This window comes from Notechis scutatus, chromosome 1, assembly GCF_049901735.1.
Source record: "Notechis scutatus isolate UNSWTSFEM ecotype Mainland chromosome 1, rNotScu1.2, whole genome shotgun sequence".
Taxonomy (NCBI): Eukaryota; Metazoa; Chordata; class Lepidosauria; order Squamata; family Elapidae; genus Notechis; species Notechis scutatus.
The window spans coordinates 93,880,685-93,900,567 of NC_142009.1; the positions used below are offsets into that span (position 1 = coordinate 93,880,685).

Consider the following 19,883-nt stretch of genomic DNA (forward strand, 5'->3'; position numbering starts at 1 on the left):
AACTAACAAACCATGATACCATATTTATTATTTTTACCCAATCCAGTTAGGGTAAACAATGTTATCCCTAACATTCTCCCCTTTTGGGTAATAATAATAATATTACAATAATATAACCATTTACACCTTTAAATCATAATTGTTACAACTCTCTTTAAATTTTACAACACCTTGAGCTTTTGTAAACTGGTCTGCAATATTTTCTTCCGTCATGCAGTACTCTAGTTTAATTAGACCATTTTTAACAGATTCTCTAACATTTAAGTATCTTAAATCAGTATGCTTTGATCTAGTCTTTACAGCAATATTAGTAGCTAACTGTATGGCTGCCTGATTGTCCTCGTACACAATAATGGAATCTTTAACAGTTATACCCATGTCTAATAATAACTGTACAGAATTAAGTCAGTGCATAGTAATGACAGACATGAAAATTCTGCTTCCATCGTTGACAAGCTAATATGCTGTTGTCTGATTGACCTCCACCCTATTAGTGTCTTACCAAATAATATAGCCATTCCAGATGTTGATTTTCTAGTGTTTTATGTCAGTTGCAAACTTGCATCTGCATAGGCACTAAGATTCAAATCACCTTTTGGCTCTAGATACAATGCATGATGCATTGTTCCTTTAAGATATCTTAAAATTCTCTTTAATGCTTGCCAATGACATTGATGTGGATCATTATTACATCGTGCCAGCTGATTAACACTATAAGCTATATCTGGCCTAGACCAATTGCTTATATATGATAAGCTACCAATCAAAGATTGATATATGGTCTTATCAAATTTGGGACTTTGAGCATCAATTTTGCAAATTTCTGACTCATTGGAGTCTTTGCAGGCTTACAAAGTTCCATTTTATACAATTTAATTAATTGGCAAATTTTATCCTCTTGAGATATCTTAAATCCTTTTGTGGTTTTGTTAATTGTCAATCCTAGATACTTTTTAATTTCACCTAAATGTTTTAATTTTATCCTTTTGGCTAATAATGAAATAATCTCAGTAGCTTCATTATTGGTCTTAGTAATCAAAGCAATATCATCTGTAAATAATAACAATAATGACACCGTTCCATTATTTTCTCTTTTAAACATACGTGGATCTGCTAATCCAGATTTAAACCCTATATTGTTTAATTCTTTCACAATATATTGGTTCCATTCATAGCCAGATTGTTTCAATCCATATAAACTCTTCTTGAGTTTCCAACAATCATTGCTATTTACTTTATTATCATTTATACCAACTGGTTTTTTCAAATATATTGTATGCTGCAATGGTGCATGCAGATATGCAGTTTCTACGTCTAAATGGTTAACAATATAATTCTTCTTAGCTGCCCACACTAACGCTGCTCTTAAAGTTGTAGCCTTAAGATTTGGTGCAAATACCTCATCATAATCAAATACATTTTGATTAAATCCTTGTGCTACTAACCTAGCCTTATAAGTTACTTTCCCATTATTTCCAGTCTTTACTTTAAATATCCATTTGCATCCAATGGAATTTTCTCCTGGAGGTAATTTGGTTTCTTCATAAACCTTCATTTCCTTTAATGAATTTAACTCTTTTTCCATTGCCTTTGCCAATTCTCCTGATCCTTAGCAGGATACATCTTAAGTTCATCTATGCTAGTAGGAACTTTATTTACTTGGCAAACAATACTCGCCTGATATCTTTCAGGTGGTCTAGTTATACGCGTTGTGCGTCTAGGTATTACAGGACTTACAGGTGGACTTTCCTTTATTTCCTGTTCTTGACTATCTATCTCTTCTTGATCAATTATTTCCTTTTGATCTGATTCTATTTGCTCTTCATGGACTTCTTTTTTAATTGGACTTTTCTTATAACTAGTCTTTTCTTTCTGCCTCTTGTAGGGTTCTATAATAACATTATCTGAATCTTGCTCTAATCTATTCCATCCTATATGTTCTAGGAATTGTGCACTAGCACTGCAGTATACTCTAGATGTACCTGGTTCCCAGAATCTATAAGATCTATGGTTTGCTTGATATCCAACAAAAATTAATCTTTTAGCTCTATGTTGTCCTTTTGTGCCTGAGTTGTGTAGGGATATGCACCCATGCTGGTGCACCAAATGTGTGAATATAACTCAAATCAGGTTTCCTACCATGCCACAGTGTGAATGGTAATTCACCTGTTGTTGAATTAACAACATTGTTTAATATGTGATTACCACACATTATAGCTTCTCCCCACAAATTGTCAGGTAATCCAGAATCAGATAACATTGTCCTTCCCATTGATTGCAGTGTTTGTCCTCGTCTCTCTATAAATGCATTATGTTGAGGCCTATGTGGTGCAGACTTTTTATGTTGAATACCTGCCATTCTAAGTCTACTCTGGAATTTATTATTTGTAAATTCCGCACCATTATCTGTTATAAGAGTTACTAATTTCTTTTTAGTTTTCTCTCTGCAAATTTTAACCAATTAAAGAAATTTGTATACGTTTCAGTTTTTCTCTTCATTAGAAAACAGAAACCATACCTAGAATAGTGGTCCATTATGCTTAATATGTATCTAGCACCACCTACACTTGGCTTTTTAGGACCTATTATATCGGCAAATACTACCTCTAAAGGCTCTTTGGTAGTAAATCCATCAACTCTATTTGCCGGTATAACTTTGCTTTTGTTTTGATTACAAGCAGAACATTGCAAATACTTATTACAAGGTTTCAAACTTATTCCTTTAGATAGTTGAACAGTTCTCTTAATCATTTTAAAATTTAAATGACCTAACCGTCGGTGTAACAAGTGAATACATTCATCATGAGGTTTCTTATTATCATAAACTGTGTTAGCCACCTCTAAACCATTATCATTTAACACATACAAGTCACCTCTTAAAGATGCAGTAATTTTTCTTACCTTCTTTTTCAATTAAACAAGTATCTCCCTAAAGGTAATTATGTATCCTAATCTAACCAACATTCTAACTGAAAGCAAATTAAATTTAAGTTGAGGTACATATAACATTTTTATGTTCTCCTTTATACAAGAACAATGAGCTATACCTTCACCTTTTGCCTTCATTTTCATCCGTTTGCCAATGAGATATGCTATGAACTCATGGACATTTTTACAAATTTTTTGTTATCATTTGTAATACAGTGGGACGCACCACTGTCAACCACCCATAAATTATTTTTTACAACTCCATTAGTATACATGGCTAACTCAAAATTCTTATTTCTTCTTTGATGACTTCCAGCATTCTGGCTTGCATTCTGGCGCTTTGGTTTCTTACAAAATCTTGCCAAATGTCCTCTCCCTCCACAATTAAAACACTTTTTAATTGCGTATGCAGTAGGAGATTCATTATCTTCCTTTTGAGGTTGCTCCCTCCTTAACTGATCTCTTTCAAGCCTTCTTCTGGCCTCTTCAATCAATCTGCCAGTGATATCAGTTAAAGTTAGGCTTTCTTTAGGCAATATTTCAAGGGAAGTTACGTAGTCATCAAAACTTTCGTCTAATGAAGATAGAATTATGTAGACCTGGTGTAGCTCAGAGAAAATTAACTCCTTCTCATGAAGTTCTTGGAAAATGCTTTTCATAGTATTCAAATGACTCAGCATATCACCATTCTTTTGGAGATACGTCCGGAAAAGCTTCCGTGTTAGATTTATGTGAGCACCAATGTTATCTCGGACATAAATCCTCTTCAGTTTTTGCCAACACCCAACAGCAGTTTGCTCTCCGCGTATATGAACAAGTTGCTGATCAGATAGTCCTATGATGCAAAGAGCTTGTTCATTTTTCTGTTTAAAGTCTTCTATCTTTTGACTATCTTCCTCATCTTCAGAATCCCATTCCTCTACGTTTGGTGGGTTTTCAATTATATTCCACAGACCTTCTCTTCGTAGAAGTAGACTACATTTCATAGACCATGGAACATAGTTTGTTCCATCCAGCTTGGATATAAGGGACAAACTTTGTAGACTGACTTGTGCCATGTTTCACTATATGGATATAAAAATATAATTGATAAAACACAGCTGTCTGTTTACTGTAACGTGTAACAACACAAAATCTCACTTTTTACATAAACCTGTTTTTATCCTAGTTAAACTGACTTTGCAGTCTCTCTGGGCCCATAACCAGTGTTAAGCCTGGATTCCCAACGGGTGTTAAGGAAAACAAACTAAACAGAACGTGCAGCGAAGTCAGATAGGAAGACAGGTAAATGTGTGAGATAAGTTTTTAGTTAACACGCGGTAAAAATACAGATACGCTTGTGCTATCAAAAATATAGTTTATTCCATTTAAGAATTATAGCATAGTCAAAATAAACGGTCCATTAGTCATATATCATTTCAGTCAAGTCTTGTCGGGGATACTCTATTTGCAAAGTCCGTGTTGAATAGCCAATGTCAGTTCACTTACAATAAATCAGTCAAATCTTTATCTTCTCTCCGTTGAGAAAAATCAACACTCCTTTTTCTCTCCCCCGTTCCAGCGAGACGCAGTCATCAATCCATCCAGTAATTAGGGATCAGTAAGCCAGAGAGAGAGCTGCAATTGCCTCACTTCTTATATAGTGCTTTTACAACCACACCCTTAATTACATTCTTGCAGTTAAAGTTACACACACTAACTAACAAACCATGATACCATATTTATTATTTTTACCCAAACCAGTTAGGGTAAACAATGTTATCCCTAACAAAGAGCACCTGCAATAATACTCTCCCATGCTCTTCCCTCTATCTTATCAAACAGGCAATGTCCTTGAAAAGAAGTCTCAGTTCTTTCTCAGCTTTATCTGGTCAAAAGAGAGATAGAATATTTCCAAGCCTCTAGTTGGCAGTGTTACAAAGTTTCTTTAGCTTTCACTTTCCCCCTCCTTTTCCAAGTAAAATATAATAAGAATTAATTAAAAAAAGAAAAAGATTTTAAAAAAAAATAACTAAAAGGGAGTCTCTGGCTTAAAATATTATAAAGTCAAAAAGGAGAAAAGAATAGATAAAAAGAAGAGAAAAAAACCAGTCCAGTTTCAAAATATAAGAGGAGAGAGAGGGGGGAGAGAGAGAGGAAGGAGGGAGAGAGGAGACAGGAGTATGAAACTATCATGAGAAAACCATTAAGTGAGTAGTCGTCTTTAGGCTGAAACCAGTTAAGTTACTTTGGGTTAGTCACTTTCTCTCAGTGCTAGAAAAGAGGCAAATGCAAATCACTTCTGAAAAATGTTGCTAGGAAACTGCAGGAGTCTGTCCATTAATTCACCAAGAGTCAAGGGGGACATGAAGACACCTAAAATCAATATTGCATTATGCTTGATCTGAATAAAGAAGCACTGACTTGCATTGTAAATATGTAAAATAATAACTTCTTAGAAGGTTACATTAAATATAAATATTATCCTGATCATATTTTTCTTCTCTAATTGCTTAGTTCACACCTAATATTTAGTCTGGAGCATTTCAAGACAAATATTTTAGTTTCAAAAATCTGATGCAGTCTTTCCCGATCAGGTGCTCTTCAACTGTTTGGATTGAATCTTCTCAAGTTTCCAGCTAGCATATGAATTCTAGAAGCTGTAACACATTTGGAGGGCTCTGGATTAGGGGAGGCTAAAGTACAGCGGAATTCTCACATTCTTAACCCTACTGAAAGACAGATTTTGAATATTAATCTCTGTATTTCTAAAATTTGCTCAAGAATGCGCTATCTAGTTAGTGTGCTTTAGAAATCTGTTATTCTTGTTTTCACTACAGCTTTATATCAGAACTGTAGTCATGTGAATAGATTTGGGACAAGTTATGGAACGAAGTGTGCCCCTATTGAAGTATAAGGTTCTGCTTTTTGGGGGGGGCTAGCTGATTGGTGTCAGAAACCGGTATTTGTTTGTTTCTATTAGTTTTGAAGGCTGCATTCCCTTTTCTATTCTAAGAGAGATTTTTGCTACTCAGATAATGACAGATCGCAGGTTGCCAATGAGGAACCAAAGCGGCTAAGCAGAGACCAGATGTTTATCATGATATCAACAGCATCCCTCAACTTCGGTTCAATGGTTTGCTACTCGATTCTGGGACCATTTTTTCCAAAAGAGGTAAATGGATGTATGTGTTTAAAATAGAAGTCTGCAATAAGATTCTTTAATGATGGCCTCTGTGACATAGCAGTGCATCTAACAAAGACTCATTTGCTTTTGTATTTTTAGTTCAGGAAATACAAAAACTCACACTTTGTAAACTTCTGTTGCTACAAAAATTGTTTTGTCTCCATCCTCAATCTAGTGCATATGTAGGAGCAACATAATAATTACGTTGTAAAAAGTTGATGTAGTTTTGAATTAGTTTAAAATAATTATATCATGAGCTTTTTTTCTTTGTCTATTTACTATTTTCAAAAACCAAATATGTGCAATTCTTCTAACATCTTGCCTCTCGGTTGGATTAGATTTCCACTGAGTTTAACCAGCCTTTTAAAAGCAGTTTCTACAAAGTTGCATTCTTTGAGGACTGAGCACCATTGTGCTGCTTGGTTTTGAAAAGGGAACTAGAAGGTTCACTTTGCTTTCATACTCAGAAACCGCTTGCATAATCATGGATATGCATTACAAATGATTGCATCACCTCAATTTGCTGTAACAATGTTCTTTTTGGTGTGCGATAAACAGTACAATCACTCATACATTACATATGTGCAGTTTTTCTCAAATTGTTAGCATTTGCTAAACATTCAACTAAGCTGAGAAAAAATAATTATACAAATGACTGAACCCAGAGAAATGGGGTACCAAAAGCAGCAAAAAACGGACATAATTCATACCACTTTTCAATATCTGCCACCATTCCAATGCCATAGGCATTCATGCATTAAAATTTGTTTTTCCTCTTTTTCCTTTTTTTTTCTTTTTCCTTTTTTTTTCTTTTTCCTTTTTTTTCTTTTTCCTTTTTATGACTCCGTAGTCCAGGGATGTCAAAGTTGTGATGACATGTGATGTATCACAATTTTTTCCCCTTCGCTAAAACGGGAGTAGGCATGGCTAGCACGTGACACATCCAGACTGCATGTAGCAAGTTTGACATCCCTGTTTAATTCAGAATAAAGCTGGGCTGACGAAGTGGAATTGAGCAGATAACAGATAATCAGAGTTGGGACCTCGTAGGTCATCTAATCCAACCCCCTGCATTTACAGTCCAGATGCCTTTCCTGATGCCATGTGGAGGTTGCAGCAGATTTTTTATTTATTTTTTTGCACTCTAGGAGAAAAATGTCTGCTGCTCTCTAGGACTGAACTCTTAACTTTCTGAGTAGAAAGTGAGCATCTTTACCACTAGGCCACCAAACCACTTTTTCCTGTTCTTATTTTATACTTGAGAAATGCTGAAATCATTTTTCACCATACCGTAAGACTTACAGGTAAAAGGGAGTGTATAAACATAACCATATCACAAAAAATGCTAATTATAGAAAACAAATAAGACAAGAGACATGTATATTATATAATAGTCAGGCATACTTTTCCTATGGTATTGTGGTAGGCCAAGTGCTTTTAGGCCCTTTTGTAAAATTTGAGCTATGTAATTATTTTGTGCATTCCACAGGCTTTTGTTTTTTAAGTTTTTGTATTTGATCTTTTTTAAGGCAGAAAAGAAAGGAGTTAGTAGTACAATTGTTGGATTTATTTTTGGATGTTTTGCATTATTCAACTTCCTGACATCGTTGATAATGGGAAAATATGTAAGTATCTTCAAAAATACCACGATAACTAAGCGGAAATATCATATAGCCTGATAAATAAAAAGGTCATTACACCAGTGGAATAGATCATAATGTTCTAAACAGACCTGTAAACACTATGCCTGGGAAAAGACAGCTTTCTAAATGGTAGCACATATTAACTAAAATATTGTCAGTTGAACATGTGCCCTTAGATTTCTGCAAAAATTGACTCTCTCAACAGGTCTCCAAAATAAAATAAAAAACCATTTAAGTTATGTAGTAACTTAAGGAATTCAGGACTATATGAGAATCTTAATTCATGACCCAAGGGCAACAGAAAGAATATCAATGGCAATGGTTCAATCTCTCCTACCAGATAAATGCAAATCTGTAGCAAGCAAAATTTTCAATTCCCCCCTCTTTTTCTCCCATCTATCTAGTTTCTAGGCTGCTCCAATCTACCATCTTTGTGTACAATATAACTCCACAATATACTGCATTTTACACATTACAACCAAAATTTAAAATTGAAAACAATATTTTATATTCTTATACAATCAGGAGTTATGACTAAAACATTTACAATAAGAATAAAGACCAATCTATCAATTCGAAGGGTAATCGCAACAGCCTGGCACCCATTCCTTAGGCTTAACATAGACAAGTATACACTTTTTTTAAAAAATAAATCCTAGAAGGAAGAGATTGATCTCACATCAGAGAAAATATTATTCTAGAGGATGGTGATATTGACTGAACACGTACTTTAAGATGACAATTCTAATCAGTAGAACACTTAGTGCCGTGATGGCACGCATGCCGGAAGTGGCACGCAGAGCCACTTCTGCCAGCATGCGAGACGTCACCCGGAAGAGCCCCACTGCGCATGCGGGTGTGCTGCCTGCCCTCCAGCGGATTGTCGGTTATCCGGCACACATCCAGGGGGTGCTCAAGAGATGCGCGTGCATGTGCAGAGACGCATGGGGTGTGCAGGGGGTATCGCATGCGTAGAGATGCATGGGGTGGACAGGGAGGTTGTGTGCACATGTGCAGGGGTCATGGAGGGAGCCACACACATTGCCTTCTGGGAGCCCAAATTAGTCACCACTGACTTAGTGATTCCATCCTGTTAGATCTTATATGAGCCGTGGTGGCACAGTGGTTGGAATACAGTGCTGCAGGTTACTTCTGCTGACTGCTGTCCGTCTGCAAAGGGGCAGTTCAAATCTCACCAGGCTCAAGGTTGACTCAGCCTCCCATCCTTCTGAGGTCGGTAAGATGAGGACCCAGATTGTTGGGGGCAATAGACTGACTCTGTAAACTGGTTAGTGTAGAGTTGTAATTGCAGGAATGTCCCAATCTCGGATGGCAAACCTCAGATAAAGAATGTTTCCAAGCAAATACAACTCAGGCAAACAAAGTCACTAATCTAAAGGAGGATTAGAGAGAGGAAGTAAACATATGTTAGACTTTAACTAGAGATAATTAATTGTATGGATTACTGTGCTAAACAGTAACGAAAGTTAAGCAGTAACCAAAGTTAACCAGTGATGGAGGGTAACTAAAATGTGTATAAATGCAAGACTAGACAATAAAGATGATCATGATTCAGTTGTTCATGATCAAACAACTCGACTGCCTTGTCATTACAACAGGTTAGAGAGGGCTGTAAAGCACTGTGAAGCGGTATATAGGTCTAAGTGCTATTGCTATTGGCAGGCAGATGTTAATGACAAAAGGTTAAATTACCCAAGCCCCAAATTAAGAACTTTGAAGATGACAACCAGGATCCTGAATTGTACCTGGAAATTAACAAATATCTGCTATAGGTCCCATAGTAGAAATCTTATATGAGTGCCTTTAAAACGCATCCTGAGTTACTCAAGCTGCTAGATTCTGGAGTAACTTAGCTTCCAATGCTCTTCAAAGGCAGCCTAATGTAGAGTTCATTGCAGTTGTTCAGTTGCATAGCACTTTGACAATATTATTTATTTAACTGGGGGTTGAGATGTACAATTGGATTTCATCAGTTTATTGTTGAAACGTGGTTACATATCAATAGATGGTCTCATCCAATGGTTTCCTGTAAATGTTGAATCAGAGTAGAAAAAACAGTGAGCCTTGTAGCATTGTGTGTACCTGGTGTGTGTGTGTGTGTGTGTCAGTCTTTTCCCACCATCTGCACTGACTTGGACCATCCCTTCAGGAAGGAAGAGAAGGACTAGGCTTTTCACTCCTAAACTTTAGAGACAGCCCAGTGAGATAGTATAATTGATGGTATCAAAACCAGTGAGAGGTCAAGCAGGATCCAGAGAGTTGCACTATCCCTATCCTGATCCCACCAGAAATCATAGGGACCCCAGGGGGTGGGATTCAACTGGTGTTACTACCGGTTTGGTGACGTTTTGCACGTGCATGTAAAACAACCTTAGGCTGTGCCACCTGGACAGCTGAAAAGCGCTGCACGCAGGTGCGCAGCATTTGAAAAGCCTCTTTTCCCCTGATTTTTCAACCTCAGCTGTGCTGTGCAAAGCAGCTGAGGTTGAAAAAGCAAGAAATAAAGGACAGGTAAGAGCCCAGGCGGGCAGGTGGGCCAAAGAGCAGCAAACACAGGACCGGTTCGGTGTCTGTTGCTCTTCAGAGCTACCAGCTCTATAGAACTGGGCAGAACCGGTAGCATCCCACCCGTGAGGGACCCCACTTACGGACCTATAAGATTATTTGGAAATCATAGCTAGTTCTGGAGAACAAGTAAATCAATTAATTAATTGAAAGTTATATTTCTGCCATATTATGGCAATATTTGGATCTACAATACAATATGCAACTCTGGCAGTTTACAAAACAGAGGATACCAAGGAAATATAATAAAATTGGCATAAAAAGCAAGAAATAATCTAAGGCACCAACCTATCTCATTTATATGAGAAAAACAAAAATATTCCCACATCTGAATTTTTCAGTTTTGAAAATTTGGGCCCTGCTGCCCAATAATGTTATATAATGACATTGGCCATACTTTTTTTGTTCATTAAAGTCTCATACTTGTTTCTTTTGAAGCCCAAGCCCAAGAAAGAGGCATGCTCTTACATGTCCTGTTTCACTGGATCCAGTCAGTTTCATAGTACAATGTAAAGTCTTGGCTTTAACTTACACATTTTACATGACTTTAGTTAATGTGAACAATTGCCTCACTATATATGTATTGGAATCTTAAGAACATCTCTAGAGATGCTGCCCAGAAAATACTGGCTAATAGCCAACTAGATAAATTAAGATTCTCACTTCTATAGTGAGATAGAAGGGGAACTTACCAAATCTAAGAGCTCAAAAATTTTGCCTGATAGTATACCGTAACTTGCATTTCCTGTGAAATGTAAAGATTTTTCCATGGTGCTTCAGCACTATCAGGTCCAATTTATCCTGCTGTGAATTTAGAATTAGATTCATGGTATGCATTTGCCATTTTAAAAATATTTTATGGGTCAGTCACTTTTTCTAGATCTTTTCAATAAACTTTGGTGATCATAAGCATTATTACAATACTGATACTATGGTAGTTCATAAAGTTTCATCATGTCATTAATGTATGAACTGTTAGTAATAGTAAAGAACAGTTAATTGCACTAGTTTACTTCACTGTGTAAAATTAGGTTGATTTGTATGTTACAAATGTAGTTATGTCAATATATCATTTGTTTCTGAAATGTATGAAAGTTTCCAAAACAATAATTTATTTTTTTAATAATTTACAGCTTGTACAGATTGGAGCAAAATTTATGTTTATTGCTGGCATGTTCGTCTCGGGATGTGTCACGATTCTCTTTGGGTGAGTGAGTATAAATATCTCTTTTATGCAGTGTCTTTTCCTAAAAGCTGCATTGTGTTTCTATGGCTATTTTATTTTAGCATATGTATCTACTTTTTTTTCTTTTATTAACAGACTCGCTGATGGAAAGGATGGGTAATCTCTGGAGTTCATTGTTTTACTTCCTTTGAAAAGTAGTAGTAGTTTTTTTTTTCCTCCATTCCTTTTGATATTAGTCTGTAAGTCCCCGGCAATTACCTTGACCCTGATAAATTTAGCAGGATGAAATGTTTCTTAGTACTTCTAAGATTTGGAACATTGCTGAAAATACAAATTACTTTTATTTTATTCTACAGTAGAATATTGCTAAACCAGTCAATATACCACAACTTTGCCATCTATCTAAATAACATCTGTTATTAAAGCAGGATTCTCTGCTTTAAGAGATAGAGTGATTCATTATATCTTTCTCTTTAGATTTTTGCACAGAGCACCTGATGGGCCAATATTCATAGGGCTGTGTTTTTTGGTCCGAGCAATGGATGCCATTGGTTTTGCTGCTGCAGCGACAGCCTCATTTTCTATTCTCATAAATGCTTTCCCACAAAATGTAGCTACAGTTGTGGTATGTATGAAGCCAATCAAAACCATGTAACATGGGATGATTTTTGAGAAAATCATCCTAGCTATGCTAGGAAACAGAGCCAGATGAATGGCTATTTAAGAGTAATGCCCATATAATGTATATCTATCATGTTTCTCCAACAATACGCCCACCCCAATAGGAAGACCCAGCATGTTTTCTGGGCATAAAATGAAATTAAGCCCCTCCCCCCAAATTTAGGCCTAGTTTAAAACATGCGAAATTGGGGAGGGGAAGGCGGGGGGCGGGGAACTTGCCATTAGGAGTGCCCCACGGGCAGCTACGCCTCACCATCAGCCACTCCTAACACCATGGTGGAGCACAGAGGGCTCCCTTACCCCTCCCTTACCTGGGTCAGCAGGTGGTCGGCGTGGATGTTCGGCAGCGTTTCAGCCACTTCTCAGGCCTCTGTAGCTTCCACAGTTCCCACCGGTGCTGGCGCCTCTCTCGCCAGCGCCACCTCCAACAACAGCGTCTGAGTCGCTCCCACTTTTCCCCGTCCCTGTAACAACAGGAAAAAAACATTTTGAGGTACCTGGGAGCGCCGCACGCTGCATTTTGGTTTAATCCCGAGCGGCTGGGTGGGCGTGAGAAGAGCCGAGCGAGCGTCTCTGCTGCTGCTACCCTTGGTGCTCCAGCCTCGGGCTCTGCAAGTTTGCAAAAGTCCCGGTGCGCAGCCCTTTCCTGCATGTCAAGCACCCAGGCCGAGCTGCAGCTGTCCTTCTCTCACCAGTGCCGTCTTCAATAACAGCGGCAGCAGTGGCAGGAACCGTGGAAGTTATGGAAGCGGCTCCCCCACCTGAGAAGCGGCTGAAACGTAAGACTGTCTGGAAGCCATCTTACTGTGGCTCAACACCTCTGTCATGTGTTCATAGAAAGGCTACAATACACTGAACTCCCTTGAGAAAAAGTTTATCCAGAAAAATGAATTGATGAGCCCATGTATTTTTGATTTTCTATGGATAACCTAATTAAATCAAAGGGCAGTTCTGTTCTATTATAAACTAGCATATAAATTTAGTGCAGATGATGTTCAGTCACAACCAAAGGAATTAAATAATATTATTTTTGAGCACAAGAACACTATTTATGCCAAGAAAAACATGTTTTTGTTTAAGATAATAAATACACTTTTATGTACTTTGGGAATAACAAGAAATTCAGCTGAGGAGAGGGAAATTTGGGAAATTGGTTACCAAAATAACAGAAGAAATCCTTCTTACAGAATTTAGCTATATGTTCCCTAGCCCCACAAGAAAACATTTCCTAACAGTATAGGCAGTTGAAGACAAATTCTCTTCTTGTGGTTGTTCCTTTCTCAGTTGGTCCCTATCCAGCCATCTTCTTGCTTCTTCTAACAGTTTTCCAGTTATGTCAGTTAATGTCAGTTTATCTCTGGGCAGGACTTCCAGTGAAGATACATAATCATCATAACTTTCATCCAATGAGGAAAGAATGATGTAAACTTGATGCAGCTCTGAAAATATCAGTTCTTTTTCATGTAGCTCTTGAAAAGTTATTTTCATGAAGTTTAAATGAGCTAACATATCTCCACCTTTCAGAAGACGTGTTCTAAACAGTTTACGTGTAAGATGTATGTGTGCACCTACACTGTCATGAACATAAATCCTCTTCAAATTCTCCCAACACCTAGCAGCAGACTCTTCACCACCAATATGGACTAGCTGCTGGTCACTCAGTGTTAGTCCAATTATACAAAGAGCTCATTCGTTGTTCTGTTTAAAGTCAGCAAGCTTCTTGGCATCGTCCTCATTTTCTGGATCCCATGCATTTACATCCGGTGGGTCTTGAACTACATTCCATAAACCTTCTCTATGCAGAAGTAGAGTGCACTTCATAGACCAGGAAACATAGTTTGTTCCATCCAACTGGGTTATCAGTGATAGACTTGTTGAAGTGTCTTGTGCCATCTTTACCAGGATAGTAACCCACAATTAAACAGTAAACAGCTGTCTGTATACAGTACTGTGCATTCACACTAACTCTCAGTTATCTGAGCCTGGTATGGCCTGGGCCCATAACCAGTGTTGAGGTAATTCCCTGTTAGGAGAATGAGCGCATACAGGGAGACATAGAGAGTAGTGTTGGAATAATACACACAGAGCACATAGATACACTGTACAGTAAATGTAGGTTTTTACTTCCAGAAACGTTAAGCAAAGTTCAAAATAAGCAGTCCAAAAATCATTCACAGGTAAGATCAGTCAGTTTTTAGTCCAGGGATAATCCAAGAACAAATTCCAGTGTCAAAAACAGTTCAGTATCAGACTTACATCAAATTCCAGTAATATCAGTCAATTAGAAGAAATGGAGCAACAGCAATACTTTCCAACAGAAGGAAACAGAGATACACTCTCTTCTGAGACTCAGACTAAGACAACCAAAGTTTCTGGCTCCAATGGCCATTTGAAAAACCACACCCAATTGCAGTTTTTGCAATCTCTTAAAGATACAGTTTTAAAATGTTTATCCTGGTTTATATATTTCTAACCCAAATATCTGTTAGGTGACTTATATTTCTAACAGGGACGGTGAAAAACAGGCCTCCCAGAAGTTTAGGAAGGCTGGAAATGGGCCCATTTCTGGCTTCCAAAGAGCCTCCGGAGCCCCAGGAGACCATTTTCGCCCTCCCGGAGGCTTGGGGAGAGTCTGCAGAGCCCGGGGTGGGCAAAAACACCCCCCCCCCCCACGGTGCAGGAGGCTGATCGGCCATGCCCACCATGGCCATGCCCACCCAGCAACTGGGCAGAGAACCCCTTGCTAAAATTTTGAAGTCCACCCCTGTCCCCACCTAATATGTTCCGGCAAAGAATGTATATTCCAGATCCGATTTATTAAACATTGATATCTTATGGATTCCATAAGACACAAAGAAGTTTGTCTTCTCTGTGGTGGCCTTCATGCTCTGGAACAACATCCCCTCAGAGATAAACAACTTCTCTCTTGGAGTTCCAGAAAGCTTGTGAGACCTGCCTTTGTTGTCAGGACTGGGATTAATGTGTTTGTGGGAGTCCTGATCTAGTGTGTTATCATTGTGATTATTTTGGTTCAAGATGCCTGTGGCATGTTGTATGTTTTTAAATGCTTGCAATGTTTTTGTGTTTGTGAGTGGTCCAGAGTCTATGAGAGTGGGCAGTTTATAATGAATTTTAATAATACCAGTAGTAATACTAATAGTAGCACAAGGATCCTTTGCTTGCTGATCGTTTCCATTTTATTCTATTTTTATTCCACACTTCAGAAAAATACTCTTTAAGGATCCTAGAAAGAATGTTTTAAAAAATCAAACACTTGCATTAATGTTAAGTGCTAAACAAACAGAAACATTTTAGAGCTTAAAATGAGGATAGAGAGCAATTCAGAGTAAAATTAGGAACATAATATAAAGCAACAAGCAGAGGCAGAGAAAAAAATCCAACTCATTATTAATTAATAGAAATTTGTTAATGAAGACACTATTTGAAAATTACAAAAAAAAACCCTAAATTATATGTATATTTCACTGAAGTGAAAGATCCTGTTCTTTTGCCAGCTTCTTGGATGACCTTTAATAGATAACAATTCAGAATAATCTCTGTAGTTAATCTAGGAGGCTAGAAAAATTAACTGGACTATAATTCTTTTAATAATCTTTTTTTCCCCCTTCAAGTCAGCATTAATTGACTGCCTGGACTAGTTTCTGCATTTTTCTTGGCAAGGTTTCAAAATGATTTGCCATTGACTTCTTCCTGGGGTTGACAGAGTGTGACTGGCCCAAAGTCATCCAGCTGGCTTTGTGCTTATGGTGGGACTAGAATTTATAGTCTCCCAGTTTCTAGCCTGGTGCCTTAATCACTAGACCAAACTGGCATATCCCAGACTTAATTAAGATGCAGCACAACCCTAATCCTAACTAAAGCATAAGTGAGCTCAGAGGAAAGGTTTTCAGTAATGTGTCCTGAAAAGCCACGGAAGGCCAGTGAAGCTGTTGTTTAAAATGACACAGCAAGTCAGTGAAGCAGGATGCCATTTTGTTTTGCAGAGTTTTAATCAGTCACAATAATGATCAGCTCTTTTAAAATGTTCCAGCAAACACTTGTAGTGGAGTTCTGGGCACCTGTTACATACAACAAACTACATGCGATACAGTGATGGGATTCACAAAATTTTACTACCGGTTCTGTGGGGATGACTAGGTGGCATTGGCCATGTGACTGAGTGGCTGTGGCTTTTTTTATGTAGCGCCCCCCCCCCACATTTTGGGGTGCCTTCTGGGCCTCAGGAAAGCCTCCTGGAGGAGCGTTTTTGCTCCCAGAAGGCTTCCCTGGGGCCCATGAAGGAAAAAACCAGAGCCTGGTAAGGGTGCACAGCATCCCCCTACACTCCATTTTGGGACCTTCTGGGCCTCAGGGAAGCTTTCTGGGGGGCATTTTTGCTCCCATGAAGCTTCCCAGGGGCCCAGGAAGGCAAAAAATGGAGCGCGGGGGATGGGTGGGAGGGCTGTGCCCCCCCCTCCATTTTTTGCCTTCCTGGGCCTCAAGGAAGAAGTAAGACACTGAGGGGAATCTCGGCAGAGCTGATGGTAGGAACAGCCGATTGTTGGGGAAAAAGGGAAAAAGGAAGAAATACCTTAAGGAGTGACTGGGCAGGGAAGAACACAGTCAGCGATGTCGGGCATGTGTGCGATGTTGCGCATGCACGATAAGGACTGATGGGCAGGGAGGAGAGGGGCAACTGGGTCAGTGTGGCCAGCCAGAAGTTACTACTGGTTTGGCGACCCATGCCAAATCCTTGCTACCGGTTCGCCCGAAGCGGTGCAAACCAGCTGAATACCACCACTGATGCAATCCTTTCTTATAGAGCACTCTTGTTAATAAACCTGTGGGTTTCTTCTGGTGCCCAAAGTCCATCCTTTCTTACTGCATGGTTGTTTCTTCTTTCTTTTTAGGGCACTCTTGAAGTTTTCACCGGATTGGGATTAGTATTGGGTCCTCCAATTGGTGGCTTTTTGTACCAGAGTTTTGGCTATGAAGTCCCTTTCATTGCTCTTGGAAGTGTAATGCTATGCATGGTGCCTCTGAATATGGTCATCTTACCGAATTATAGTAGGTGGAGGTTTTATTGCCTTCCTTATTAAAACTGGGAAAGGGAAAATGAAGTGTTTAACTCAATTAATGATATTTTTTTTTTCCTTGAGAGTGGGGGATTGTTGATTTTTGTCATTGCGAGTACAGGTAGTCTGTCAACTCATAAAACAGTTTGTATACACGTTTTATAGTTGACAACACAAAGAAGGGGGGGGGAGTTTCAAAAAGCAGGCAGCAGTGTGGAATCAAAAGTACATTCCATTCATATTTTCTTCAAAGACTGATTAGATGACTGCAGCTTCTGCCACACAAAAATCTAATTGGAGAGCATGATTGATGACTCTTGGCTATGGACGTGTTTCGTTGGCTGATACACCCAGAGGGGTGGGGGGTGGGGAAGCAGGATCATGGGCTGTGTGATGACAATAGAACTCAGAAGGTCATCACACAGGCCATGACCCAGGTCATTACGACCCAGGAGATTACAGCACAAGACCCAGGATGTCAAAACAATAGAACTCAGAAGGTCATCACAAAGCCCATTACCCAGGTCATTACAACACAGGAGGCTGATACACACACAGCCAATACCTCAGCCACACCTGTTCTTACGAAAAAGCCAGCCAATCTGCAAACATCAACTCCATCAACCAATCAAGAAATGACAACACAGCCAACCTCCCCACCAGTATATACAGGGAGACGGCAGCTCCGATCACGCTTTGCTCGCACAAACAGGAAGCCGAAAGCACCAGCCTGAAGATGTCGAGTGGGACCTCGTCAAAACGTTGCCAAGATGCTCACAATCTTATATGGGAAAAGACCCAAACATGCCAAGTCCTGCATACCTGTACCCATGAAAATCTACGACCATACATGTATGGTATTCAGCTTTGTTTGGGTATTTTCCCACGTCATTGTAGTTGTGCTTTTAAAGTTGTAGCAATGTTTCAGCAGAATCTCATCTGCCATCATCAGGCTTCTGTATTGTGTTCATCTGTGAGTCAGACTTTTATAGTGGTTTCAGATTTAAATTTGGGGCAGCCTATTGCTGTGCCAGAATGGCTTTTTCTTCATCCTGATTGGTTTGTGTTTATTGGTCTCGGAGTTTGCTGTGTTCTGCTTGATTGGTGTTTCTAATATCTTTTGTCTGTTTTGGGGCTCTTTTTGTATCTTGATTGGCTGGCAACATTGTATTCCTTTATTGGAGGCCTTTAGTGCAGCTTGGCTCCGGGTAAATGGACGGCTATCATTTGTTAGGAAGCTAGGTTTCATCTGGGTGCTTGGTTGGGGTGTGTTTGAGCTGGAGGTATCAGGGGGATCTGTTTGTGCCCATGTGCTTGTCTGGCTAGTGGTGTGGAGATTTTTTGTTTGTGAGTGCAGGCTTCCAAATAATTGACAGTCTGGTGGAATCATCTCTTCTATTCATGCTTTCTGGTCTTTTTCAATCTCTATGGCTTCTCTGATGATTCTGTGGCTAGGGTTTTCTATAGTGGCTAGGGTTTTGGTGCCATTGAAGTTGATGCTATGACCTGTGGCTTCCATGTGTTGGACTAGTGAGGAAGTGTGTTCCAGCTTTTTGACTGCATTTTTGTGTTCATCCAGGCGGGTACTTATTCTTCTATTGGTCTGTCCAATGTATGTGGCCGGGCATGATGCACAGAGGACTTCGTATATGCCTTGATTTTCCAGGTCAATTTTATCTTTGGGGTTTCTAAGGATGGCTGCTATTTTTCTGTCTGTTTTGAAGGCAGTCTTGATGTGATGTCTGTGTAGTATCTTACTGATTTTGTCTGTAGTACCTCTTATGTAGGGCAGGACAGCTGTTCCATAGGTCTGTTCATCTTCTGGGTCTCCATTATGTCTCAGTGTGTTTTTGTGGATCAAGCTGGTGATTTTGCTTTTGTGGAAGCCGTTGGCTGTCAGTACTTTAGTCAGGGTGCATAGTTCAGTCTTTATGTGTGTCTTGTCTGCCAGGCGTTTGGTTCTAAGCAATTAGTGTTTTAGCCACGGAGTTTATCTGTGCTGGGTGGTGGTGGGATTGGGCATTGAGGTAGCGGTTGGTGTGTGTTTTCTTCTGGTATATGGTGTGTCCTAGTGTGCCATCTGTTTTTTTGTAGATTAGTACATCTAGGAATGGTAGTTGTTTGTTTGTTTCCGTTTCCATGGTGAACTTGATTTTGGGGTGTGTACTGTTTAGGTGTGTTAGGAAATTGTTTAGGTTTTCTTTTCCATGGGGCCAAATCACAAATGTGTCATCGATGTATCTTAACCATAGTTTGGGTTTGAGGATGGCATTGGCCAGGGCTCTGGATTCGAATTCTTCCATGAACAGGTTTGCAATGACGGGTGACAGTGGTGATCCCATAGGGGCTCCTTCAATTTATTTGTATCTTTGTCCTTTGTATATGAAATATGTGTTGGTTAAGCAGTGTTCTGTTAGTTCCATGAGGTGTTTAGCTGGTTGGTATTTATTTTTGATGATTTCAAGGGTCTCTTTTATCGGGACTTGAGTGAATAGTGAAACCACGTCAAAACTTACAAGCAGATCTTCTTGCTCCACATGTAGATCTTTGATCATTTCCAAGAAGTGGTACAAGTTTTGTACATGTGAAGCTGCTGTTTCAGCATGGGGCTGTAGCTG

At 39.0% G+C, this 19,883-nt stretch overlaps 1 protein-coding gene across 3 annotated transcripts in view; it reads left to right on the forward strand.

Moving 5' to 3' along the window:
- Positions 1 to 19,883, forward strand: part of SLC18B1 (solute carrier family 18 member B1) — a 44,389-nt gene that overhangs the window by 3,974 nt on the left and 20,532 nt on the right. For all 3 annotated transcript variants that reach the window (XM_087971495.1, XM_026666123.2, XM_087971481.1), the window contains exons 2-6: positions 5,943 to 6,082; positions 7,624 to 7,719; positions 11,457 to 11,530; positions 11,987 to 12,134; positions 17,101 to 17,257. In XM_087971495.1, coding sequence (XP_087827621.1) covers positions 5,999 to 6,082; positions 7,624 to 7,719; positions 11,457 to 11,530; positions 11,987 to 12,134; positions 17,101 to 17,257 — 559 coding nt within the window. In that variant the 5' untranslated portion in view covers positions 5,943 to 5,998. The remainder of the gene's footprint in view (positions 1 to 5,942; positions 6,083 to 7,623; positions 7,720 to 11,456; positions 11,531 to 11,986; positions 12,135 to 17,100; positions 17,258 to 19,883) is intronic.